Genomic DNA, 27,856 nt, shown 5'->3' with positions numbered 1-27,856 from the left:
TATATTTCTGGCAAAGTGAATGTAATAAGAGCACATGCCCCTGCGGATGCTTCGTCAGTGAGTGATTGAGCATTCGATTGTACATGTGAAAGTTTTGCAATGCTTGTCCGCTTCGTCAAACATTTCCTTGAGTGACCAAGTGACCACGGCAATGCAAAAATCAAAGCACCAAAGCAATGTGTCTAAACGTACTGATCCCTCATTACAGAGAGTTAAACAAGCAATCATACACCTTGGAATTTAGTGAACAGCTGTCTAGTTTCAGGTCATTTTGATGTTTCCTCGTTTATTTTGTTTGTGAAAACTCTGAAAAGCTATGTTTGTGTGTTTACAATGTGGTGGAGAGGTTTGTTGCACTTTAAAATGATGATTTGCCAGTAACCCAGTGAATGGAACTATCAACAAACACACTTTGCTTTGTGCTTCTGGAGTTGTGCAAGCCCGTGTGTAGAGGGGCCTAATCCAGTAGAGCAATCTTGCTCACTGCGTAAATATTCCTTCTGACCTGTGTAAATTTGGGGGTTATTTAAAATGTGGATACATATTTATATTTATATCTATATGATAAAATCGAAAACATGGAACACAAGTGTTTGTTTGTCATCAACCACGATGTGTATCATATACTGTAGTGCCACCTGGTGGAGGTGGGAGAGGCTATTACATGTCGGCTGCGGAGATGAATTGCAATTTTTCACTGTATGCGTCGCATAGCGCTGCAAGTGCTTCACTGATCCCCGCCAGAGGGAGGGAATGGTTCATAAGAGTACCAACCTGGGATTCCTTGCCTCATTCATTTCATGGAATTCTCTGACTCATTATTTCCTGGGATTTTCTGGGATTCCCTGCCTCATTAATTTCCTGGGATTCCCTGCCTTATTCATTTCCTGGGATCCCCTGCCTTGTTCATTTTTGGGGATTCCCTGCCTCATTCATTCTCTGGGATTTTTTGGAATTCCCTGCCTCATTAATTTCCTGGGATTCCTGCCTCATCCATTTCCTGGGATTTCCTGCCTCATCCATTTCCTGGGATTTCCTGCCTCATCCATTTCCTGGGATTTCCTGCCTCATCCATTTCCAGGGATTTCCTGCCTCATCCATTTCCTGGGATTTCCTGCCTCATCAATTTCCTGGGATTTCCTACCTCGTTCATTTCCTGGGATTTCCTGCCTCGTTAATTTCCTGGGATTTCCTGCCTCATCCATTTCCTGGGATTTCCTGCCTCATCCATTTCCTGGGATTTCCTGCCTCATCAATTTCCTGGGATTTCCTACCTCGTTCATTTCCTGGGATTTCCTGCCTCGTTAATTTCCTGGGATCTCCTGCCTCATTCATTTCATGGGATTTCCTGATTCATTCATTTCCTGGGATTTCCTGCCTCATCCATTTCCTGGGATTTCCTGCCTCGTTCATTTCCTGGGATTTCCTGCCTCGTTAATTTCCTGGGATTTCCTGCCTCATTCATTTCCTGGGATTTCCTGCCTCATTCATTTCCTGGGATTTCCTGCCTCGTTAATTTCCTGGGATCTCCTGCCTCATTCATTTCCTGGGATTTCCTGCCTCATTCATTTCCTGGGATCTCCTGCCTCATTCATTTCCTGGGATCTCCTGCCTCATTCATTTCCTGGGATCTCCTGCCTCATTCATTTCCTGGGATTTCCTGCCTCATTCATTTTTTTTTTTTTTTTTTTTTTTTTTTTTTTTTTGTATACAAGATCGAGGCTCGTGAAAGAGCGAAAATTAATCACACAGAAAGACAAACAGACACATAAAACAAATAACATCGGGAGCGGTAGACAAGATGGGGAGAGAGGGGGAAGGACACAAACACAACATTTGAGAGCAGGGACCGAGAGACATGGAGACATCGAGAGATCTGTGGGAGGGAGAGGGCTTTGGGGGGGAGGCATGTGAAGGGGGGGGGGGGGTGGGAGAGGTATAAACATATGGACACTGCCAGGATATCCAGGAAATAAGTTGGAATTTCAAACAAGGTGGATCTGGGGTGAATTAGTGGGGGTAGAAAAGATCAAGGTTATGGATGGGGGAAGATAAGAGATGGTGGTGAACAGCTGTTTTAAAGACCTGGAGGGAGGAGAGGGATTGAAGGGAGTGTGGGAGTTTGTTCCACAGGCGGGAGAAAAGAGGAATGAAAGAGTGAAGGTGAGCAGAGAGCCGAGATTTCGGCAGTTTAACCATCAGAGGGTTGCTGGCAGATCTTGTGCGACCTGTAGGAATATTTGGGGGACAGAGCACGGAGAGAGCTGGGGGAGCAAGGCCGGAGAGGAGTCGGTAGAAGACAGAAAGACCACCTACCTGCCTGCGGTGAGTGAGTGAAAGGCCCTCAGAGATAGCTTCATCGCGGGAGATTCCAATGATTTTGAAAGCTTTGGATTCAACAGCGTGAAGCCGAGCCAGGTGTGAGGCAGGAGCACCAGCCCATAGGGGAGAACAGTATTCCATTGAGCTGCGGATGAAAGCCTTGTATGTGGTGAGGAGCTCAGGTGTGCCGAGGAAGGACTTCGCACGACGGAGGATGCCCAGTCGGCGACTGGCTTTGGAGGCCAGCTTGGAAATGTGGTTTTCCCAAGAAAGATCATGGCAGATAGTGAGACCCAAAAGCTTGAGTGACAGAACTTCTTGGAGAGGATTGTTGAGAAAGTAGATGGGAGGGTTGTCCAGTCGATCTTTTCGGAGAGACATAGTAAGAGAGTGAGATTTGGCAGGATTGAAAGACATGTTCCACTTGTTTGACCAGTCTGTGATTTTGTCCAGGTCTTCAGAGAGTGAGGAGGCTGCAGACTGCCTATCTGAGGGAAGAGGAATGGAGCGGCAGAGAGTGGAGTCATCAGCAAAGAGATAGAGAGGATTTTCCAGAGAGTCAGAGAGATCATTGATAAAGACCAGAAAAAGCACAGGGCCCAGCACACTTCCTTGGGGAACTCCAGCCTGAACAGGAAGGGGAGATGAGAGAAATCCATTCAGGGCCACACGTTGACTACGACCAGAGAGGAAGTCCGCAAGCCATGCATGGAGATTTCCATGGATACCATAGGAGGAGAGTTTGGTGAGCAGAGCTGGGTGCCAGACCGTATCAAAGGCCTTTGATATGTCAAGGGAGACAGCTCTGATTTCCTGTTTGGCATTCAGGACCTCCATCCATTGTTGAGACAGCAGAAGCAGCATGTCCAGAGTAGAGTGACCTGGTCTGAAACCAAATTGATGATCAGAGATCAAGCCATTGGAGAAGAGGAAAGATTTCATATCCGAAGCAATGATGGATTCCATGACTTTGCTGATAATTGGGAGCAGGCTGATTGGTCTGTAGTTGCAAGGATCTGTTTTTGCACCTTTTTTGTGTAAAGCGGTAATGTTAGCTGATTTCCAGGATGCTGGCAGATGACCTTGAGCAAAAGATAGGGTGAAAAGAACAGAGAGAGGGTGAGATAGAGCGGCAGAGCAGGATTTTAGGACCCGTGGGCTGATGCCGTCTGGTCCAGTTGCAGAATCAGAGTCGAGGTTTGACAAAAACTCCTCCACCTTGTCAGGAGAGAAGGACACAGAGTCCAGGAGCATTTGGGTTCGACTGGGAAAGGTGGGAACAGAGAGAGATGGGTTTGGGACTAAGGATTTCGAGGCGAACACAGAGTTGAGGCATTCGGCTTTGTCACGTGCGATGTCAACTGTGTGGCCATTTGAGGTAAGGGAGGGGATGGAGGGGGAACAAACACCAGAAACGGATTTGACCAGACGCCACCAGGATTTGGAGGAAGGAGACAGGTTTGAGAGTTCATTCTTGAGTGAGGAGAGATAGTGCTTCCTGGCACTCCTGAGGGTAGACACACACTTGTTCCGAGCTTGGTGGAAGGAACTGAGATTTCCTTCAGTTGGATTAGCCTTCCAAGAGGCAAAGGCAAGTTGTTTCAGGGCAACTGCCTCACCACAAGATTCAGTGTACCATGGACGGGAGGAAGGGTAAGACAATTGAAGGCGAGATGGGATAAATCTGTGCATGAGAGAGATCAGTTTGCTTTGGAAGAATTCCCAGGAAGAATTGATGTCAGAGGCAGTGGAGATGGGAGACCAATCTAGACGATTGATGGCTGCTTGAAGACCGTCCCAGTCAGCCTGAGTGAAATGCCAGACTCGTCGACGCTGAGGAGGCTCTCTGAGAATGGCCAGAGAGATGTCCACTTTGACAAGCACATGATCAGAAGAACCGATTGGAGCAGAAGAAGAGCAGCAGACATTAGCAGGGAAGTTTGTCATAACCAAGTCTAGAAGAGAAGATACTCCATTGGCTGAGATCCGGGTCGGGAAATTGACAGATTGTGTCAATCCCAGTGAGTCACAGAAGTCCTTTGCTGAGGTGCCATGACTAGTGAGAGAGGAACCCACACCCAACCAGGTGGCATGATGACAGTTGAAGTCACCACATATGAGGAAGAGAGAGTTGGGATGAGTGGATAGAAGTTGGTCCATGTTGTCAGACATTGAAATGTAGATGGAGTCATCACTGTTTGGGGGACGGTACAGAACACATATGAACAAAAGGTGGGAGCGGAGAGGAAGCCGTAACCAGAGGTACTCCTGCGGGTGAGGAGGAAAGAGAGCAGTGCAAGGAGAGTGAGGAAGAGAGTTTTTGACAAAGATAGCCACCCCACCACCAGGCCGAGGCTCAGGTCTATCATACCGGAGGAGGGAGTAACCAGGAAGAGATATTAAGGAATCAGAGACATCTTGAAGGAGGAAAGTCTCTGTTAAGCAGATCAAGTCTGGATTGTCAGAAGCAACCTGTATGGAGAGATCAGTCAGGTTTGAGCGAAGGCCCCGGATGTTTGAGGTCCATACCGTTAATGAAGAGAGAGGGGGAGCATCGGGTACAGGACAGGGGAGGGGAGGAGTAGGGTAAGATGAAGGATGAGAGGGGGAGGTAGGGAGAGCAGTTGATAGTGTTTCAGATGTTGCAGAAGAGTTCCAAGAAAGGGAAGGATGAGGAGGATGAAAGGTTTGCTGGTGAAGGGATGCGGCACAGTGAGGGGTTGTTTGAGGGGGGGCAGAGGAAAGTTTCCTGGGATTTCCTGCCTCATTCATTTCCTGGGATTTCCTGCCTCATTCATTTCCTGGGATTTCCTGCCTCATCCATTTCCTGGGATCTCCTGCCTCATTCATTTCCTGCCTCGTTAATTTCCTGGGATCTCCTGCCTCATTCATTTCCTGGGATTTCCTGCCTCATTCATTTCCTGGGATTTCCTGCCTCATTCATTTCCTGGGATTTCCTGCGTCATCCATTTCCTGGGATTTCCTGCCTCGTTCATTTCCTGGGATTTCCTGCCTCGTTCATTTCCTGGGATTTCCTGCCTCATAAATTTCCTGGGATCTCCTGCCTCATCCATTTCCTGGGATTTCCTGCGTCATCCATTTCCTGGGATTTCCTGCCTCGTTCATTTCCTGGGATTTCCTGCCTCGTTCATTTCCTGGGATTTCCTGCCTCATTCATTTCCTGGGATCTCCTGCCTCATTCATTTCCTGGAATCTCCTGCCTCATTCATTTCCTGGGATCTCTTGTCTCATTCATTTCCTGGGATTTCCTGCCTCGTAAATTTCCTGGGATTTCCTGCCTCGTAAATTTCTTGGGATCTCCTGGCATTCATCCATGTTAATGTTTTGAATTGATCAAGAAATGTTTATTATTTTCATGGCATCTACCGTGCCTTCAGAAAGTATTCAAATCCCTTGACCTTTTCACATTTTGTTGTGTTAGAACCTGAATTATAATTGGATTAAATTGAGATTATTTTGTCATTGGTCTACACATAATATTCCATAATGTCAAAGTGGATTTTTTTCTAGAAATTTTTACAAAATAATTAAAAAGGAAACACAGAAATATCTAATTTATATAAGTATTCAAACCCGAGTCAATACTTAGTAGAAGCGCCTTTCACAGCGATTGCAGCTTCGAGTCTTCTTGGGTATGTCTGTATCAGCTTTGCACATCTGTATTTGGGGAGTTTCTCCTATTCGTCCTTACATATTTGCTCAAGCTCTGTCAAGTTGGATGGAGAGTGTTGGTGGACAGCAATCGGCAAGTCTTTCCACAGTTTCTCAAAAGTATTCAAGTCTGGGCTTTGGCTGGACCACTCAAGGACTTTCATGTTCTTGCTCTGAAGCCATTCCAGTGTTGCTTGGGCTATATACTTGGGGTCATTGTCCTGTTGGAATGTAAATGTTCGCTGCAGTTGAAGGTCTATTGCACTTGGATGCAGGATCTCCTCAAGGATTTGGGTCCTTTAATTGTTCTCTCTATCCTTACATGTCTCACAATCCCTGCTGCTGAAAAGCATCCCATTGCATGATGCTGCCACCACCATGCTTCATGGTGGGGATGGTATTTGATGGGTGATGAGCTGTGCTCATTTTCCACCAGACGTAGCGCTTTGTATTCAGGCTAAAGTTCAGTTTTCGTCTCATCAGACCACAGAATCTTTTGCATCATGCTCTGAGTCTTCATGTGCCTTTTTGCAAACTCCAGGTGTGCTGTCATGTGCTTTTTCTCAGTGGCTTCTATCTGGCCACTCTACCATAAAGTCTCGATTTGTGAAGTGCTGCAGAGACTGTTGTCCTTCCGACAGGTTCTCCCATGTCAGCCAAGGAGCTCTGCAGTTCTGTCATAGTGGTCATTGGGTTCTTTGTCACCTCCCTGACCAAGGCCCTTCTTCCCTGTTTGCTCAGTTTGGTCGGAGGGCTAGCTCTAAGGAAGAGAATGGGTAGTTCCATATTCTTTCCATTTTTAAAAGATGGAACTCACTGTGCTCATGGGAACTTTCAACACTCTAGAAATTGTTTTATACCCTTCAGCAGATCTATGCCTCCTCACAATTCTATCTCGGAGTTCTACGGATAGTTCCTTGCACTTCATGGTAGAGTTCTGCTGTGGCATGCGCTGTCAACTGTGGGACCTTGTATAGAAAGGTGTGTTTCTTTCTAAATCATCTCCAATCAATTGAATTGGCCACAGGTGGACACCAATCAAGTTGTAGAAACATATCAAGGGTGATCAAAGAAAGATGCATATGAGCTCAATTTGGAGTGTCAAAGCAAAGGGGTTGAATATTTATTGACTCAAGATGATTCCGATTTTCATTTTAAGTTATTTTGTAAAAATTTCTAAAAACAAAATATCCGCTTTGATATTGTTGCGGATATGGGATTTGCATCCATCCATATCCGCTTGTAAATATTCCCCTATTTCCTCAATACTTCCCAACTATCCCCAATCCCCCATTCCCTAGTCCCATTTTCTGTAAACAACACTCTGTAGACCCGACCTCCCCCTATTTCCCCCATTAAATGTCGTGCCCAGGTTCACCGCATCTCATGCAAGACAACTATAGGACATATTGCTAGTTGTTCTTAGTCTATGTCAGTTAAGGACTCGTTTCCATTAATTCTGACCCTTCGTTGCACCAGAATGTGATTGTATGGCACCGTTAGGAAGTTTAGGACCTCCCGATACCTCCCCGCAGCTCTTCCTCACGGTTCAGCAACAACAACAACAGCAACGGCAGCGGCGGGCGCGGGGAGTGCGCGTCCTCACTCCGGCTTGGTTGGTAGGGGGTGTTGGGAGGGCACCAGGCCTCCCCAACGAGCCGCCATCGAACATGTGCTCGACGGGGTTACCAAATAGGGGCTCCCTGTCAGCTCCTCGTCAAGGGCGGAGCCCGGTAACCCCCGCACCCAATGGAAGCGGCGGACCGGCCCCAGTGGGGCGGAGCCAACCAGCCGAGGGCGTGTCACTCCCCGCTGAGCATGCGCAGGGAGAGGGAGGTGACGTCAGATGCGCGCTGAGCTTGGAGCAAGCAAGACCACCTCCGAGCGCTGTGAGGCCTCCCCGCATCTTCTGGACTGGACCGTGCTTTATCCTGTCCCCGAGCCAAGGTGCACCTTGTGCCATCGAACTACCTGTCCCTCCCTGCCATCAATCCCTGTGTAAGTCAGCCTTGTTCCGTTTGTCTGTGGTCTGTCCGGGAATAGATAAGATTGTATTTAAGTGCCCATCTCTTCTGTGTCTTTTACCTCACTCTGCCGTGTAATCTACCCCCTTTTCTCCACCACTGTAATTATACCCTCCTCCGGAGGTCTTGAGAACTGTACCCCTTGCGTCGTTTCCTCTTTCCCAGTCGTCGTGTCCTTTCTATCATTGATTTGGGATAGCGCGATTTGGTCAACGTCTGGGCGAATCGGGTGAGTTGGGGAAGAATCGGGGGAACTGTTAGGTCGCGGCAATACCACCGCTCGGTAAATAACATCTAAACCGCGTCCGTAACAATTGGTGTCAGGAGTGGGATACGGACCCGAAGCGCGCTTAACGCGCTCAAAATTATAAGTCACCGAAATTTGATTTTGTTTTACAAAAAACCCGGATTTTGAAAGTCGCGCTATGGGAGATCAAGACGGCTGGGTTCCGGTAGAGGAGAGTGAGGCAGGGTCGATCCAGGACCAAATTGAGGGACATGAGGAGAGCGAAGCAGCGGGGGCGGCAGGTTCGCAAAATGGCGTCCTCGCGCACGAGGTTACGGGCGCGCAAAATGGCGCCTCGCACATGGCTACGGCGACCGCGCCCGCGACCGTAGCAGCGCCGCTGGTGGATTCGAACCTTTTTTTCCTGCAAATGAGGGCCCTTATGGGACAAATGGGAGACCAAATTGGAGGTTTGAAAAACAGTATAGAGGCTCAGAGTGAGCAAATGGGGGTAATGGGGTCCAATAGCGAGAAATTGAGGGAGGACATGGGGGCCCAGATCGGAGGGTTAGGGAGTAGAATAGAGGGATTAGGAAACAAATTTGAGGGACTAGACAACAAATTTGAGGGATTAGACAATAGATTAGGGGAAATACAGGAGGGGTTAACGGGGGTAGAAAACAGAATGGCCGCTCAAGAGAATCAAATGGAAGGGATGAAAAAGGGGTTAGAGGGGTTAGAAAACAGTATGGAAGGCAAATTGAGGGACATGAGGGACCAAGCGGAAAGGGAAGTTAAAAAAATGGGGCAGCAGATAGAGGGGGTCAGAATGGGGCTATAAACTAAATTGGATGCTCACAGGGAGGAAATGGAGCAGATGAGGGTGGCATCTGGGCAGGAGATGCAAGTGATGGGAGAGGAGATCAGAAGAGGTGTGAGTGAGGAGGTCGGAGGAGTGCGCGAGGAGGTGAGGCACTGTGAGGAGCGCATGGAGAAGGAGGTGAGAAAGGGGACTGTAAAATTGCAAGGTGGTATAGAGGAGTTGACGCTGGGAGTAGAACAACTGACAGTGGGACAAAAGGAGTTGGGGGACCAGGTAAAGAAGAACACAGCGGTAATAGAGGGTTTAAAATCGACACAGAAGGAGATGAAAAAGGACGTAGGGGTAATTAAAAAAGAGTGTCAGACGGTACATGAGGACCTGACGAGGAAAATGAACAAGGTGGTAGAGGTGATGGAGGTTAAAGAGCGGGAGGTGCGGGAGCACATAGAAAAAAAAAATAAGGTGGCCTTAGAGGACGAGCTTGAGGAGACGCACCGGGAAATAAAAGAGGTGAAGCAGAAATTAGAAGAAGTGGAAGAAGGGGTAAGCGAAATTAAGAAGCGACGGAGAGGGGATAAGAAAGAGATCAAAGAGGCAGTGAAAGAATTGGTCCAAAGTCTGTGTTCGGATCGTGATGATGTGCTCATTAACCGGATGAGGGATTCGCAGGTGATGGAGGAGAAGCGAAGAGAAAGAGGACCCGGTGTAAGTGGTGACCAATATGGTCGTGCGTATGATGCGCCAGGTGATTTAATGAGCTTGGGGGTCGAGATGGACCCGGGTGTTCGTGAGAGGCCATTGGTGAAGTGTGCGACAGGTCTGGTCTGCGAAAAAGGAGGTGTGCGAGAAAGTCCGACTCTGGGGTGTGTGAGGAAAAAGTGCGTGCCAAGGAGTGAGGGTGCTGTCGAGAGTGAGTCGGTCGTAGCGCGTGTGCGAGGGAGCACATGGAAGCGCGTAGTGAGGAGTGTTACGGAGGGTGTAAAGGGAGAATGCACACCTGTGGTGAGTGTTACAGAGGGTGTAACGGGAGAGTGTGCGCGAGAAAGGTGTGTAACGGACAGGTGCATGGGGAAAGAGTGCGCTGTCAAAAGTAAGGAAGAATGCACGCCTGTGGTGAGTGTTACAGAGGGTGTGACGGGAGAGTGTGCGCAAGAGTGTGCGCGAGAAAGGTGTGTAACGGACAGGTGCATGAGGAAAGAGTGCGCTGTCGAGAGTAAGGGTGAGTGCGCTGTCCAGAGTGGAGGTGAGAGTAGTAAGAGTGACACGGAGCGTGAGTTGGTTGTGACAGGTGAGAAAGGAAGCACACCTGGAATGGTAGAGCGTGTGTGGGAATGCACACTTGAGTTGGTCGTGAGGCACGTGGTTGGGTGTGCGAGTGAGAGCACACCTGTGATTGTCACAGAGGAGGTGACCGAGGAGGGGGCGCAAAGAGGTGTGTTGGTGAGGTGTGCGAGCGACGAATGTGTGCCAAGGTGTTCGGTGGTCAGGTGTGTGACCAGGTCAGTGAGCGGAATGAGTGTACCGAGGTGTGTAAGAGAAGGTACGACAAGGAGCATGGGAACAGCTGGATGTATGAGCAAGAAAGGGGTAGCGTATGCGTGTCAGCATGCAGGTGAGGCATCGACGGTAACCGGGTTAGCGGTTAGAGCGACTTATAGCCGAATCGGGCCCTCGGTGCGTGCCGGGCTTCGCGTGCCGCGAGAACCAGCGGGGATCCGAGCCACGGCGGGTTCGAAAGGACCGCCGTACGCGATCCACGCTGGGCCTCGCTTTGAACGGCCGCGTCCGTGCTCCACTAGGCGGAGCGGGCAGCCCGATAGGAAGGGTCGTCATGGCGACCACTTTTTGTTGAGACGTTCCAGCAGGTCGAGATCGGGCCATGGGATGGCTCCGTGCCGAGGTGGTGCGTGGGACCTCGGCCTGGGTAAACCTCCTTCCCTGCACCGAATGCGGGACGTATCCAGCCGCTGGCACCAAACAACCCGCATTCATTGCTTGGCTGTACGAAGCCGAGCTTTAGAAGTGAATTGGCGCACCGAGAGGCATTAGTAAGTAGTCTGTAATGACGAGGATAGTGTTTTGGCCCCGAAATTAGAAAAAAGCAAAATTTGAGGATTGGCAGTAATGATTGGCAGATGATGGGTAGTGATTGGCAAATTTTTGATTTGTTGAAATTTGATGTGCAAAATTGGTAGTAGGACCTCCCCGATGTGGTGGGATGGCAAATCCACCATCCCTCACGGATTGGGGCAAATGCGCCATAGATTATGGGGTTGATGGCAGTGAAAACTAGCCCGGGTGGGTTCGGATATTGTGTGTAGGGACCTAGAAGATGACATTAGGCAACGTTAAGATTAGTTAGTGACAAGGATACCTGTAGTGGGGACGCAGGTAGATTAGTGTGGATTATAATGACGAGGGAGCGCAATAGTTTAAAGGGAAGACGGAGGAGCGCGAGTTTTAGAAGGGAGTAGACAGAGCAGATGATGCAATATGAATGGAAGTGCTGGTGAGCAGCTTCAAATGAGGCATCGGTGAGGCAATGCTCCGAGGTGTGTGTGAGTGTACAAGTGATGAATGAGAGAGCATTGTGGATGAGTGTCATGGTGAGTAGTGAGTGTTGTGGATCAGCGCAAATGCGCTTGGCGGAGAGAAGGGTGCAGGCGGCACCAAGTATGAGAGCACAGGTGTGCAAGTACAGGTGTGTGGAATATATGGAGCAGAGAATGAGTGGTGTGGAGAGAGTTGGAGTAAGTGGTACGGAGTGGTGTGCATGGTGCGAAGGTGTGGATGGGGGAAGAGTGGACCCCTTTTCACGAGTACCCGGGGAGGGTAGTTTAAAGAATAGTTAGAAGGTATAGGTAAATTGTGGTTGGATATTGGCATTTGTGGTGCGGTTGCAGAATGGTATTGTGGATGGGTGCATTGGTGTGGTGAAATTGGCTGGTCGTGTGGCCTGTTAGTATGAGTGTGAATGGTTGGGCACTCCGCCACTGTTAGATGTCGGCCAGGTGAGGCCGCAGGTGGGCTCTGGGAGCCGTTAGTGTCAGTGGGTACCTGAGGATCCCGGGTGTGGATCGGGCAGCCCGTGCCAGAGAGGGCACTGAGGGGGTGAGAGTGCGAGAGGGCCTTCCCCAGTTAGTTCGGTTAGGGTGAGGAGCAGGTGAGCTCGGTAGGCAACAAAAGTGGTGGAGGTGTGCAGGTGGGCGGACCAGCTGGGAGCGTCACACGACCCAGCCACCGAAATTGTGCGGGGGCACCGAGTGTTGAATCGGGGAAAAACCGTGAGGGGAGTGAGACCCAAATTGATGGTGTGCACCACAGATGGTCAATGGGATTTTGGTCCTTCGAACCACATAGAGTAATGAGGGCCAATGGTTTGGCAAGAGAAATACCCCGGGTAATGTAAAGTTGTTAAAGTCATTTAGGAAATAGTTAGGATTGATGAACCTGTCGCACCATACGCAGCCACTTTCCTGAGGTGATGATGATGACTCCACACCTGTGTTTTCTTTGTTTTGTGTTGCAGGAAATGAGAATTGCTGTTTGGATTTGTGAGACGCATCACGACGTGGATAAGACATTGGGGTGATTCCATCTCTCCCTCCTTAGGAGGGACTGATGATGAATTGGTGATGGCAGATTTTGATGTTGAGTTGGAGATGGCAGATTTTGATGAGAGTTGGAAATGGCAAATTTGATTGGTTAGGAGGGAGAGAAGACGAATTTGGTTTATGGGAGGAACGGGGAAGACAGTAGGGACGTTTGTTGATGTGTAAAGTAGATGTTTATGGGTAGTGTTGTGTTTTGTGGATACAGTAAGGGGTAAGGGAGGGGCAATGTAGGTTACCTGGTGGGGGGGGGGGGGCGTACGGTAGGAACGTACCTGTCTCACCTGGTTCCCATGTGCCCCCAGTGTGCATTACCTTGTATTGCGTGCACTTTTGCGCCCTTACCACCTTACTCACTTGTCTTCTTTTGTCTCCCACCTCCGAGGATCTGGCTTTGGGGCAGAGAGAGAGGAGAGAGAGGTGCTGGCTCCGCAGTTGTGGGCCTGTACTTCCGCTGCTTGCTGCCTGGATCGATACACCATATGGATCGCAATTTTTGTGGCCGCCCACAATGGACCGCAGTTCTTTTGCGGTCAAGCACCACCCGTGGATGGACCTCTGGGTCAACGTGGCACCTATGCCATACAGGTGAACCACTTTTAGTTGGCCCCCTGACGGCCACAATTCAGAAATGGACGCGGTTGGCACCTTTCTTTATTTCTAAAGAAGCCAGAAGGCCAAGTGCACTCCATGAAGGCAAGACCAGCGGCAGAACATCGGCCGGCTGCGACACCACCGGTGACCATGGACACTTAATTGTGCATTGTTATTGAACACTTTATTGGTGCACCGGATGGTGCTGACTGTGCGTATGGGGTGGTGCTTTTGGTGCTTGGACGGGGTGCTCTGCACATTATTATAGGCCGTAGGGCCACAGGGCACTCGTGGGTTGGTGTATCGATGCTGGCATGCATGCTCTCCCTATGCATAACATCTGCATGTGTTCCTCAAAGAACAGGTCCTGGATCGTAGTGTAAATATCAGTGTAGTCTTGTATAAATGATGCTCCCTACCGGCTGTATGTTTAGTTTGAGGATGCTTTCCGCGATTCGGTTATCCTGTGGGTGTGTTTCTGTTAGGAGAAGGGTGCAACGTCGCAGGGGGACATACTTACTCATTTGTGAACATCTGTAAAACTGTCGCACTCAGGGTTGAGTTAATAGTAGAGGGAACTACATCTGAGTGCCACACTAAAGTAGGTAAAAATGTATCGGGTCGGGACGCCCCGAGGTAGAGAAGGGTGCAATGTTGCGGATATGGGATTTGCATCCATCCATATCCGCTTGTAAATATTCCCCTATTTCCTCAATACTTCCCAACTATCCCCAATCCCCCATTCCCTAGTCCCATTTTCTGTAAACAACACTCTGTAGACCCGACCTCCCCCTATTTCCTCCATTAAATGTCGTGCCCAGGTTCACCGCATCTCATGCAAGACAACTATAGGACATCTTGCTAGTTATTCTTAGTCTATGTCAGTTAAGGACTCGTTTCCATTAATTCTGACCCTTCGTTGCACCAGAATGTGATTGTATGGCACCGTTAGGAAGTTTAGGACCTCCCGATACCTCCCCGCAGCTCTTCCTCACGGTTCAGCAACAACAACAACAACAACAGCAACGGCAGCGGCGGGCGCGGGGAGTGCGCGTCCTCACTACGGCTTGGTTGGTAGGGGGTGTTGGGAGGGCACCAGGCCTCCCCAACGAGCCGCCATCGAACATGTGCTCGACGGGGTTACCAAATAGGGGCTCCCTGTCAGCTCCTCGTCAAGGGCGGAGCCCGGTAACCCCCGCACCCAATGGAAGCGGCGGACCGGCCCCAGTGGGGCGGAGCCAACCAGCCGAGGGCGTGTCACTCCCCGCTGAGCATGCGCAGGGAGAGGGAGGTGACGTCAGATGCGCGCTGAGCTTGGAGCAAGCAAGACCACCTCCGAGCGCTGTGAGGCCTCCCCGCATCTTCTGGACTGGACCGTGCTTTATCCTGTCCCCGAGCCAAGGTGCACCTTGTGCCATCGAACTACCTGTCCCTCCCTGCCATCAATCCCTGTGTAAGTCAGCCTTGTTCCGTTTGTCTGTGGTCTGTCCGGGAATAGATAAGATTGTATTTAAGTGCCCATCTCTTCTGTGTCTTTTACCTCACTCTGCCGTGTAATCTACCCCCTTTTCTCCACCACTGTAATTATACCCTCCTCCGGAGGTCTTGAGAACTGTACCCCTTGCGTCGTTTCCTCTTTCCCAGTCGTCGTGTCCTTTCTATCATTGATTTGGCATAGCGCGATTTGGTCAACGTCTGGGCGAATCGGGTGAGTTGGGGAAGAATCGGGGGAACTGTTAGGTCGCGGCAATACCACCGCTCGGTAAATAACATCTAAACCGCGTCCGTAACAATATTATGCGGTATTATGGTTTGATTAGTAACAGAAAAATCCCAATTTAATCCATGTTGTATTCAGGCTGAAACACAACAAAATGTGGAAAAGTCAAGGGATATGAATACTTTCTGAAGGCACTGTATATACTGTATATATGCAATAAAAATGTCATGAAGCTGTGTGCTTATGAAGCCTTCATTGGCTGGTTGGAGAACTGGGTTGATTCCACCCCCAATTGTGAGGAAGAAAATCATGTGTCCACTATGTTGTTCTTCTGGTAAGCCTAAGATGTCTTTGTAAGTCTCATATTCACAATTGTAACGAGAACGGTACTCGGTAGAGCGCAGACCTCACCACGCAACCCCCTGGGTGGGGAAACCCCCTTGGGGTGTTGGCGGGGGAGAGTTAAATCGCTACAACCTCCATCGAGTGACCCTCAGTACTCTTGTCAAGTTTGGTTGAGATTGGATAAGTAACAACCAAATGTATCGTGATCAAAAATCAGACAGACAGACAGGCAGACACCAAATTGCGTATTTTAGTATGATGATAATTAAGCTGTAATATTGTGCATTTGCAATAAATGATATTAAATAATATACCCTTGATTCCCCTTGAATCGTAATAAATACAATTAATAAAAAAACACTTTAAAATAAACTACAGTAAAATTATTGTCCCCTCCTTGATAATTGTTCCAAAAGAATGACCAATAAGGTCTAATGAACGACCCATTTGGGAGAATTTCACCTTTATCAAAGCATTTTATAACATCCAGTTTCGTCTCCAATGGCAAGGTTCTGCGTTTCTTCATTGCAGAGATATCACACCAACATTTATCAGCCACAATTAGGGTTCGTTGTCACGAAACAATAAAATACGTGGCACTATGAATGCAAAAACGTGCTGAAAGAAAATAGCTGCGAACAGTACAGTCCACTCTGTTATGGAGCGTTGGTAATGCTGAAGCAGTTTCTTGTCAAGGGATATATGTACGGGATGGTTTGCTATTGTTTTCCCAGCAGTAGTTAGGACAGGTATTTGGAATTTGGCCATGGTGCTGGCGATAGCTTACCTACTCTTCATGACAGACCCCAGGCGATCTTTAACATCAACCAACGAATGACGGAAGACAGGACACCCAGTTTAATGTCCACCCGGCAATGGCACACAAATGAAACATTGATGAATCACCCTGTCTGTGAAACACTGGGATATGAAACACGGAGGGTGTGCTTACATGTAGGCCATCCATATCCATATATATATACATACACAGTCACGTGAAAAAGTAAGTACACCCCATGTAAAGTTTTGACCTTTTCAACATATTTCAACATACAGCTATTTGATCTTCATTTCAACAATATTGATAGATAAAGGTGATATAATACAACAAATATCATGAAACATTTACATTTTGTAGTCCATTGTATAATTTAAATAAACATAAATGCAAATTTCGCATGTGGAAAAAGTAAGTACACCCCTACATTTATCACTACAAATATCTAAAATTAGAATCAGGTGCACCAGCTCAGGTGCAAATGATTAGAACATCGTTAGAGAGGATCTTGGAGGAACCTGTCTTATTTAAACCTCAGAGATTTAGTTTGGTTTGCTCTTTGTTGTTGAAGTGTGCGGTGTCACCATGCCAAGATCAAAAGAGCTCTCTGAGGCCTTCAGAAAGAAGGTTATAGCTGCCTACGAGTCTGGGAAGGGATTTAAAAAGATCTCCACACAATTTGAAATCAATCATTCGACTGTCCGGAAGATCATCTACAAGTGGAGAAGATTCCAAACAACTGCCAACTTGTTCAGGCCAGGCCGCCCCAGCAAGTTCAGCCCGAGAGCAGACCGCACGATGCTGAAAGAAGTCTCTAAGAACCCCAGAATGTCATCACGGGACCTACAGGTAGCTCTTGCCACTGTTGATGTCAAAGTGCACAAGTCTACCATTAGAAAGAGGCTGCACAAATTTGATCTTCATGGGAGGTGTGCCAGGAAGAAACCTTTGCTGTCCAGAAAGAACATCAGGCCAAGACTAAAGTTTGCCAATGAACACCTAGACAAAGACCAGCACTTCTGGAACAATGTGCTCTGGACAGATGAGTCAACGGTAGAGCTATTTGGCCACAGTACCAGAAGACATGTTTGGCGAAAACCAAAGACAGCATTTGACCACAAGAACCTGATACCAACTGTAAAGCATGGTGGTGGAATATTATGGTTTGGGGCAGCTTTGCTGCATCAGGGTCTGGGAAGCTCACCATCATAGAATCCACTATGAATTCTTCATTGTACCAGAGTGTGCTTGAGGATAATGTGAGGCCATCTGTCGGAAAGTTGAAGCTCAACCGAAGGTGGACCTTGCAACATGACAATGACCCTAAACATACCAGTAAATCCACCAAGGAATGGCTGAAAAGAAAGAAATGGAGGGTTCTGGAATGGCCAAGTCAAAGCCCAGATCTAAATCCCATCGAGATGTTGTGAGGGGATTTGAAACGAGCTGTGCATGCAAGAAACCCCTCAAACATCGAACAGCTGAAAGAATTCTGCATGGAGGAGTGGGCAAAAATTTCTCCCAGTCGATATCAGAGACTGGTCGACAGTCATAAGAAACACCTACTGGAGGTTGTTTCTGCCAAAGGGGGCAATACCACCTATTAGAGCCAAGGGTGTACTTACTTTTTCCACATGCGAAATTTGCATTTATGTTTATTTAAATTATACAATGGACTACAAAATGTAAATGTTTCATGATATTTGTTATATTATATCACCTTTATCTCTGAATATTGTTGAAATGAAGATCAAATAGCTATATGTTGAAATATGTTGAAAAAGTCGAAACGTTACATGGGGTGTACTTACTTTTTCACGTGACTGTATATATATATATATATATAATTTTATATATATATATATATATATATATATATATATATTGTTACAGACGCGGGTTTTAGATGTTATATTGACCGAGCGGTGGTGTATTTAACCGCGTCCGAACAGTTACTCCCCGATTAAAACCCGATTCCACCCGACGTTGACCAGATCGCCCCACAGATATTCAATCGGGAAATCTCTAAAGCGACCGAAAGAGAATGAAAAAGAAGAAGAAGAATACGGAGGAAGAACAGATTTTATTATACACACACAAGCAATGGATGGAAGAAGCAGTAACACAGCGAATCGTTAACTTACACTATTCATTTTTACTTAGCCCCAAGACAAACGAGTAGGACAGGACGTTCACACTTACACAGGGGATATTGCAGGCAGGTAGGGCTTGAGATGGACTGCTTGAGAGGGAGGCAAGGTCGGGAGGCCGCAGCTCACAATTCCTCGGGGTTTTGGCGGGAAACCCTCCGTCGTGTATCCACTGCGGTAGACGTCACGCGCTGGTTCGGCACACCTGCTCCTCTTCTTGAGGTGGAGCCGTCTCCCTCCTTTCAGCGCGTCTCTCCAAAGCTGGTTTCCTTGCCGAGTACCTCTCCTCTTTGGCTTGGAGCGTTTCGCATCTCACCGCCTCTTGGTGCAGTCTCTTTGCTCATCTCCCAAGGCCTCTCCAAGTCATCTCGCAGCTCATCTGGTAAAGCAGTCCCTTACAGTCGCTTTTATCACCTCGGGCGAAATCAAGCCGCCGGCTCCCAGGGCACGCCTACCGGGTCGCTCACCGCGGTGTTGATTGGCTGTTAGAGCTGGTTCACTCCTTCCCTCTTATGACGAGGTGGAGACATGCCTTTCTTCCCCAACCCTACCTCGTGGCCAATGGTGGTTTGAAGAAAACCGCCCAAAATGCGGAAGGCAATTGGAAGGGAGGTTTTGGGGAAATTGGAAGGGCCTACGCTTATTTTGTTTGATACAATGCAAAGTCAATCTAGTGGGAAACACATATTTAGCCTACATGGAATAAGGAAATACACTATTTAAAAGATATATCGTGACCTGCGTGTAAGTTTCATGGAATTAACTAGGAGGCCGGCTACGACCATTATTTACATTACCAGGGTGTTACCGTACCTTTTGTAACGTTCACATTGTAACGTTTTCACATTCGTTACACTTCCTCCAAAATTGTTACACTTCTCAAAAACCGTTACACTTCTCAAATTCGTTACACACTTCTCAAAATCGTTACAATATATATATATATATAATCAACGACATAACAGCGTGACGAGCGCTGTCCCGATCTCCTGTGGACCGAAGTCCTAGACCAAAGCGTCACCTCCGACCCGGAGGCCTCAGCCCAGCCACTCTGTTGACAGACAGAGATTTATTCATTGGTCCCCATAGGCTAAACATCAAGCAGAGCCGCCAATCCAGATTTCGGGCTTATTGACCCTCGTCAGGACGGCATACTGCAAAAAATCTAACCATTCGCACGTTGATTATTATCCCCGCCGATCGCACCGAATCAACATTCGCACGTTGATTATTATCCCCGCCGATCGCACCGCACCCCCTGGTTTTGGTTTGCACTGGTGGGAACGATGGTCTGTGTGGCAGACAGTCTGTTGGTTCCTTGCGGGTTATGCGGTATTTACCGTGTGAGACATAATTCGTGGCTGGTGCTCACCATTAAAGCTAGGAGGTGCCTTGATCATATATATATATATATATATATATATATATATATATATATATATATATATATATATATATCTATTACATATATATATATATATATATCTATTACATATATATATATATATATATCTATTACATATATATATATATATATATCTATTACATATATATATATATATATATATCTATTACATATATACAGTATTGTTACGTGGTCCTCCCGGTAACTACCTGGTCTTGGTGACCCCCGGACCGTGGGAGGGACCCCGCCAGAAAGATATATGGTTTATACGCTTTCGTAACGCAATCAATATGAATTCCGGTCAAGAAGAAACCCCACACCAAGGATCCGGAATAATCAATAATATATTCACTGAGCAATCAACAACCATCAACACTGCACAATCAATATTACAACCATGTGAACTCATCTACACAAATTCTAAGATGGCCATCTTAATCTTATACATTCCTCACGTGAGCCCCACTCCTGACTCCCTCCGTGGTCAATGTCTCTCCTCTCCGCACACGGGCGGTTGAACGAGCCCCGGGCGGACGTGCTCTAAACGTGCCGTCTCGGACTGGGGCCGCGGCTGCAGCGCACCTCCTTGCCAAGCCACGGGGCAAACCCAGCGCGGCGTCCAACGTGCGCGAGGCCCCAAGTGCGACTCTTACGCGTCCTTGTAGATGGGCAAAAACCCAGCGCGGCTTCCGACGCGAGCGAGGCCCAACGTGCGGACCCGTACGCGTCTTTGTAGACGGGGCAAAACCCAGCGCGGCTTCCGACGCGAGCGAGGCCCACCGTGCGGACCCGTACGCGTCTTTGTAGACGGGGCAAACTGTCCCGGACGCTTGGTTTCGTGCACGACCTCACAGTGACTGGACGTGTCCAAAGGTATTTACCGCCCAGGTAACTCCTCTCGCCAGACGTTTCGCAACGGCGCGTTTTCCGCGCAGCGTAAGGTCGATTCCACCTTCTCGTCGTCGCGGGGCGAGGAAGAAGAAGCACCGTCCTTTTTTCTCCTCGTGTCTTTTCTTCTTCCGTTTCCGGCCACTTCCGTTTCCGGCCACTGGTTCCGAAGGGCTCCTGACCCTCCCATCACAACAACCCTTAATATAATACACACGGATAAGCAACCTGAATGGTAATTTACATACATTCACCTAAATATGTAACACTCCCCCCCTTCAAGAAAGAAAGTTTGAACCCAGCGAAAACTTTCTTTGCCGGCCAATTTGGAGAAACAAACCAGATCACTCAACCCTCCAGATTACTCCCTCTGGACTAAGTACCAACAACGACATTGTCCCTGCCAAATCAAACTCCCTCTCATGACCCTCTGACTTTGACCGTCAGTTTCTTGGGAATGAAGGTTAAGGGGTTGAGCCAAGATCCAAAGTTAGGCAACTCGATAGCACTTTTTCCGGGAGGCCAAGCCGAGTATTCACTACATGGATGCCTTTAGGAACGCGGAGTTCACGGTTAGTCCGTGCAGGAAAGTTCTCTACATGGGCGCCTTGAGGAACGTGGAGTTCACGGTTAGTCCGTGCATAAAAGTTCCCTGCCTGGACGCCTTTAGGAACGGCGTTCACGGTTAATTCGTGTAGGAATCTTGGCTCGGCGGCTCCGCCGCCTTCAGTGCTTCAACTTTTCAGAACTTCCCTAATAATTATGGTGGGACCACTGGTCCCTGTAGTCCCATGAATAGCGGTCTCCTTCTCGGCCACCACCAAAACTACCGCCCAGTTGTCCTCTCCTGTAGACCTCTCGACGCCTACGAAATGCCTTCCCTACTGTTATGGTCCGACCCTCCAAATCCTTGCCATTCCAATTCTTCTCTGCCTCTCTGGCGTCTTTTGTGCTGGCAAACGTGACAAAGCCGAACCCTCTTGACTGTTGCGTTTCCCAGTCTCTTACCAACCGCACTTCCACCAGCGGCCCATATCTGTTGAAGACAGAGGTCAGAACTTCTTCCTCTGTTTTGAAGTTCAGTCCCCCTACAAATAACTTGGCACTTTTGTCGCCATCCCGAGCTGGTGTGGCGTTATTTTCCCTGCTGGGCTCTTTACCAACCCTCAGGTTACCATAAACTTGACCCCCGGCCAAATCATTCCCAATAACCACAGATACACCCTCTACAGGAAGCGTGGCTTGTAAACCGACGGTGACCGGTCCTGACACCAAATCGGACTCCAAATGGATGACATGAAGGGGAGCACTAACACCGCCCCCGATCCCCTGTAAACGAACCCTATCCCCCGTTGCCGTCTCCTCGGACCATGGCAAAATGCCTTCAAGCATTAAAGATTGATGTGCCCCTGTGTCCCTCAATATCCTAACCGGTTTCCGGTTAGTCGAGGCTCCATCCCGTGACACAAACCCCTCTGAAATAAAGGGTTGGTAACCCTTTTGATGGCGATTTCTCACAATGGCCATTGCGTTTGGAGTCGTAGTAGTCGGACTCCGCTCTGGGTCTTCGCTTTTCCTGCGGTAACAACTGGACATCAAGTGTCCAGGTTTCTTGCAAAAAGCGCAAGTAGGCCCGGAGGAAAAACTCGTGGTCTGCCTCGGGCCCCCCGAACTATAAGTTGGTCTTGGGCCCTCATCCCTCCGATTTCGAACCGGTGGGGTATCATAGTTGTCCCCATAATCCTCTCGAGGCCGCCGCCATGTATGGTCGTTCTCCGCACCTGCTGTTCCCCACCTCCCCTGCGGAGATCTAGGCGAGGAGTTAGGTTCGTGGACCCCTATTCGGTGGGTTAAGGCATAATCATCTGCCATGGTGGCTGCGTCCCACAACTTCGGTACTTTCTTTTCCTGCAGGTACACTTTGATGTCCTCGTGGACACACTGCTGGAATTCCTCCACCAGGATCAAGTCCCGCAATGTTTCGAAGTCTTTCCCGACTCCTTTTGACTCACACCACCGATCAAACATGTTTTCTTTCACTCTGGCAAACTCCACATGGGTCTCACTCTCCCTCTTCCTGGCATTCCTGAATTTTTGCCTGTAAGCTTCCGGAACCAACTCATAGGCTTTGAGGATGTGCTTCTTCAGTACCTCATAATCTGCACATTGGTCCATTGGTAGCGCCGAATAAATTTCCTGAGCTTTCCCCACCAGCACACTTTGCACGAGTATGGTCCATGCCTCCTCCGGCCAGTTTAATTGTCGAGCCACTTTCTCAAAGTGTGGAAAAAATTTCGCGACTTCTTTTTCACTGAACGGTGGAACCAGCCTCACATGTCTGCCCACATCCCAGGTTTTCTGGTTAGGTGTCGACCCCGTCAGCAAGGGTGGTGCCTCTCCCCGTTCTCTCATTAACTCCAGCTCCTTGAATTTGATTTCTTGCTGAAGCTGCATGTCACGTTCCTTTAATTCCCTTTCCGCTTTTCTCTCCTCTGCTTCGAGGTCCCTTGCAGCTCTCCTTTCCTCTGCTTGTTCCTTTTCTCTTCTTTCCTGGAGTTCTCTTTCCACTCTCCTTTCCTCTGCTTGTTTCTCTTCTCTCCTCTCCTCTGCTTTCCTTTCTTCTTCTGCTCTTTCCTTTTCTGCTTTCCTTTCTTCTTCTGCTCTTTCCTTTTCTGCTTTCCTTTCTTCTTCTGCTCTTTCCTTTTCTGCTTTCCTTTCTTCTTCTGCTCTTTCCTTTTCTGCTTTCCTTTCTTCTTCTGCTAACCTTTCCTGGAGTTCTCGTTCCCCTCTCCTTTCCTCTGCTTGTTTCTCTTCTCTCCTCTCTTCTGCTTTCCTTTCTTCTTCTTTTAACCTTTCCTGGAGTTCTCGTTCCCCTCTCCTTTCCTCTGCTTGTTTCTCTTCTCTCCTCTCTTCTGCTTTCCTTTCTTCTTCTTTTAACCTTTCCTGGAGTTCTCGTTCCACTCTCCTTTCCTCTGCTTGCTTCTCTTCTCTTCTCTCTTCTGCTTTCCTTTCTTCTTCTTTGATCCGTTCCTGGCTCCGTAATTGCAACTCCAGTTTCCGGAGCTCCACGTCTTCTGGTTCTTCGGGTAGCCACTCCCAGGCTAACTCGTCCCATGTTCCTAATCCCACCATAGATTGTATCACCGTGGCCTGCAACTCTGCCTTCCTCAAATTAGTTCGGACCTCCAAGTTAAAATGTTTGGCCAATTTCAAGAGATCCGACTTTAGCAACGCTCGGAACTGTGCCTCACTCGGGGTTACCCCAAAGTTCTGTGCCACAAACGCCATGGTGCCTATCGTTAACACCTGTTAACCTTCACCCCAAGACTTTCCCCAATTTCTCAAAAAAAATATTACCAATTAATAATTAATTAATAAATTTTAATTACCAAAAATATTATTATTTTATTATTTTATACACTTTTAGATCCCGGACGAGCCCCCAATTCTGTTACGTGGTCCTCCCGGTAACTACCTGGTCTTGGTGACCCCCGGACCGTGGGAGGGACCCCGCCAGAAAGATATATGGTTTATACGCTTTCGTAACGCAATCAATATGAATTCCGGTCAAGAAGAAACCCCACACCAAGGATCCGGAATAATCAATAATATATTCACTGAGCAATCAACAACCATCAACACTGCACAATCAATATTACAACCATGTGAACTCATCTACACAAATTCTAAGATGGCCATCTTAATCTTATACATTCCTCACGTGAGCCCCACTCCTGACTCCCTCCGTGGTCAATGTCTCTCCTCTCCGCACACGGGCGGTTGAACGAGCCCCGGGCGGACGTGCTCTAAACGTGCCGTCTCGGACTGGGGCCGCGGCTGCAGCGCACCTCCTTGCCAAGCCACGGGGCAAACCCAGCGCGGCGTCCAACGTGCGCGAGGCCCCAAGTGCGACTCTTACGCGTCCTTGTAGATGGGCAAAAACCCAGCGCGGCTTCCGACGCGAGCGAGGCCCAACGTGCGGACCCGTACGCGTCTTTGTAGACGGGGCAAAACCCAGCGCGGCTTCCGACGCGAGCGAGGCCCACCGTGCGGACCCGTACGCGTCTTTGTAGACGGGGCAAACTGTCCCGGACGCTTGGTTTCGTGCACGACCTCACAGTGACTGGACGTGTCCAAAGGTATTTACCGCCCAGGTAACTCCTCTCGCCAGACGTTTCGCAACGGCGCGTTTTCCGCGCAGCGTAAGGTCGATTCCACCTTCTCGTCGTCGCGGGGCGAGGAAGAAGAAGCACCGTCCTTTTTTCTCCTCGTGTCTTTTCTTCTTCCGTTTCCGGCCACTTCCGTTTCCGGCCACTGGTTCCGAAGGGCTCCTGACCCTCCCATCACAACAACCCTTAATATAATACACACGGATAAGCAACCTGAATGGTAATTTACATACATTCACCTAAATATGTAACAGTATATATATATATATATCTATTACATATATATATATATATATATATATATATATATTACATATATATATACATATATATATATATATACATATATATATATATATATATATACATATATATATATATATATATACATATATATATATATATATATATATATATATATATATATATATATCGTCGCGCAACCACCGAAATTAATATCTGGCGATCGTGGATGCCGATAACAAAGGCTTTAACTCCGAGGCTGAAACTCAATGGCGGATTCCAAAATCTAAAACCCCTAAACGCGCGGAATGGAGGGAAGCGGCGCAAGTCCCCGCAGCCTTATCTATCAAATCAATCACCCGGTAAACTGCGTTCAGGTATTATGTACAAAAAGTAATATAAGGGTTTATTGAATAACAGGCAGGGACAGGAAAATACGTGCCGGTAATGAACTATTCTAAATCGGGATCCCGCACACCAGATATCAAAAACGAGACGAGGGGATATGAATACCAAAGAAACACGTATTTTATGTCAAGTGTACGCGGAGCTCGGGCTTATCTGTCTCGTCGTTTTCCTTGGCTGCTGTCCAACACCGCCCTGCCCGGCCCGACCGCACACCACGAGGTCCTTTGCTCCAAGTCCCACAAGGCCTCGCTCCAAGCGCCACGCGTCCCACGCAGGCTAGCGGCTCTACACGAGGTCGACTCGGACCAAAGTCCTGCTGCGTCTCAAACCCAACTGCTCAAAACGGACTCGGGCTCTGCACTGCACTGCCAGGAATCCAACTGCGCTGAACTGCGAACTGCCAGGAATCCAACTGCTCTGGATCAACTGTCAACTCTGCCCATGCGCACCTCAAACGAACTGCCTGGCGTTCTCTCAACTCAGGAATGGAACTCGACTCTCTCAATCCTACTGCTCAACTCGGGATCAGATCTGAACTGAACTCACTCTCGATCCAAAGAAACAACTGCCAGCAAAGGTGTCCGGCGCTGTTAATATCTTCTGGCCGGTGATGTCAGCTTTGGCGCACTGCTCTGCCAATCAGAGCCTCCCCCGACTTGCCGGCTCGCTCAGGTCACGCCCACTGCGTCACTCCACTCCCGTCCCTATTCCTTCGTCACAGCACGTGCTATGCGAGGTGGGTAGGCCTCTCGGAGGTGTAAATTGTGGCGGCCAATTGTGGCGGTGTTCAAGTCCGATTTCTTCCGAAGTCATGTCAGGGGGAAGGGCGTCATTTAGTGTTGTACTAAAGGTCCTAACTAATGTTTAAGTGGTGTGCAGTGCCAAAATGGACAAAGGTTTGGCTACCAGATGAGACATACAAGGGCTCTACTCATTATTCCCGACACTAACTAACACACAAATCTCCTGGTAGATTCACAATCATACATCTTAGCCGACAAAATGCCTACACATGACTTATTACAGGTAGATTCCCTATCGCGACAGTCGAAGCATGTTACCTACTCAGATCTACTCTGCTCTACATATTGCCCTACCAAATTCGTAACAATGTATGTGTGTATATATATATATATATATATATATATATTAATATTTATTTATATTTATATATATTTATGTTTATATATATTTATTTATATATATTTATATGTATTTATATTTTTATTTATTTATTTATATATATTTATATGTATTTATTATATATATATTTATATGTATATATGTATATATATATATATATATATATATATATATATATATGTATATATATATATATATATATATATATATATATTATACAGTTTATACACATATACATAATATATCTATTACTTAGCCAATCTCCCTTTCCTGTGTCCTGTTGAAGAAATGTGGTTGTGAATTTCATGCACCTTTTCACAAGTTTAACTCAGAACGGTCTTATGACTCCAGGCTTCTGCACAATTATAAACACATGCAGGCCATTCCAGAGCCACAACAACCGATTTTGTTCCTTATTACTGACCATGTTTACTGGTTACTGGCCATGTTTAGAATATCATAGGTCCTCAGCTACCAGTAACTTCTGATGGAGATAAATAAAGCAGTGAAAGGTAAACAGAGCATCCAATGGTGGATAGAGCACAGCTTACTGCACGTTTTGATCTCTGTCATGCTGATTGACTGAAGATGTCTGGCAGGATGTATCAGAAGGAAGGCACTTGCCTTTGAGCTTTGTACTCTAGCTTTGATACATGACCCTACTGTAAACTGTCAGACTGCTGCCTCACAGGCAGGGTGGTGAGTGTGATGATCCTCGGATGAACATCAAGCTGGGGCCCTTCAACTAGCATTATCCAGGGGGCATTCAAGATCGCATGGTGGTCGTTCACAAGGTGTAGGTGATTGTCAATTTCACATTTCTGCTTCAATGGCCGGGGACACTGCTTCATTGACACGGCCACCCCTTAGCAATAACGCAACCATACAAACTTGTAAATTGATCCCAGTCCAATATGCATTTGCCAAAAGCAATTGACGATGAAAAATAAAAATTTCTTGATTTTGTTTACACCTCCTTTTTTTTCCTTCTTTCAACGTTAGGTCTGTGCCCAGACTGGGAAAGCTGGGACATGAGTCGCCCAGTGGAGAACGCCCGAGAAGCCATGCAGCAGGCTGATGAGTGGCTGGGAGTGGCGCAGGTACAAACTTGGATGAGATGCAAGTTCAGCTTTGGCAAAACAGATCGAACTGCTCATGCTATGAACACCTAGTGCTTTATTTACTGGCTGCATTACCTTTCTCTTTTTGTCCTGCAGTAACACCTATATTACAGTTGGTATCACTTTTTTACTGTGCCTCGTGGTAATCCTGTTTAGTGTTCCCATCTGAGCTCTTACTCATCATGTTTGGATTACTGGTTCACATTCCCCACAC

At 47.7% G+C, this 27,856-nt stretch overlaps 1 protein-coding gene across 2 annotated transcripts in view; it reads left to right on the top strand.

Annotated features, from left to right (window-relative positions):
• The window catches only part of LOC137437004 (filamin-C), a 280,189-nt gene that overhangs the window by 21,484 nt on the left and 230,849 nt on the right, over window positions 1-27,856 (top strand). For both annotated transcript variants that reach the window (XM_068131290.2, XM_068131289.2), the window contains exon 4: window positions 27,524-27,621. In XM_068131290.2, the coding sequence (XP_067987391.2) occupies window positions 27,524-27,621 (98 nt within the window). The remainder of the gene's footprint in view (window positions 1-27,523; window positions 27,622-27,856) is intronic.

Source organism: Myxine glutinosa, chromosome 11, assembly GCF_964187855.1.
Source record: "Myxine glutinosa chromosome 11, kmMyxGlut1.1, whole genome shotgun sequence".
Taxonomy (NCBI): domain Eukaryota; kingdom Metazoa; phylum Chordata; class Myxini; order Myxiniformes; family Myxinidae; genus Myxine; species Myxine glutinosa.
This window is presented reverse-complemented; position numbering and strand designations above follow the sequence as displayed.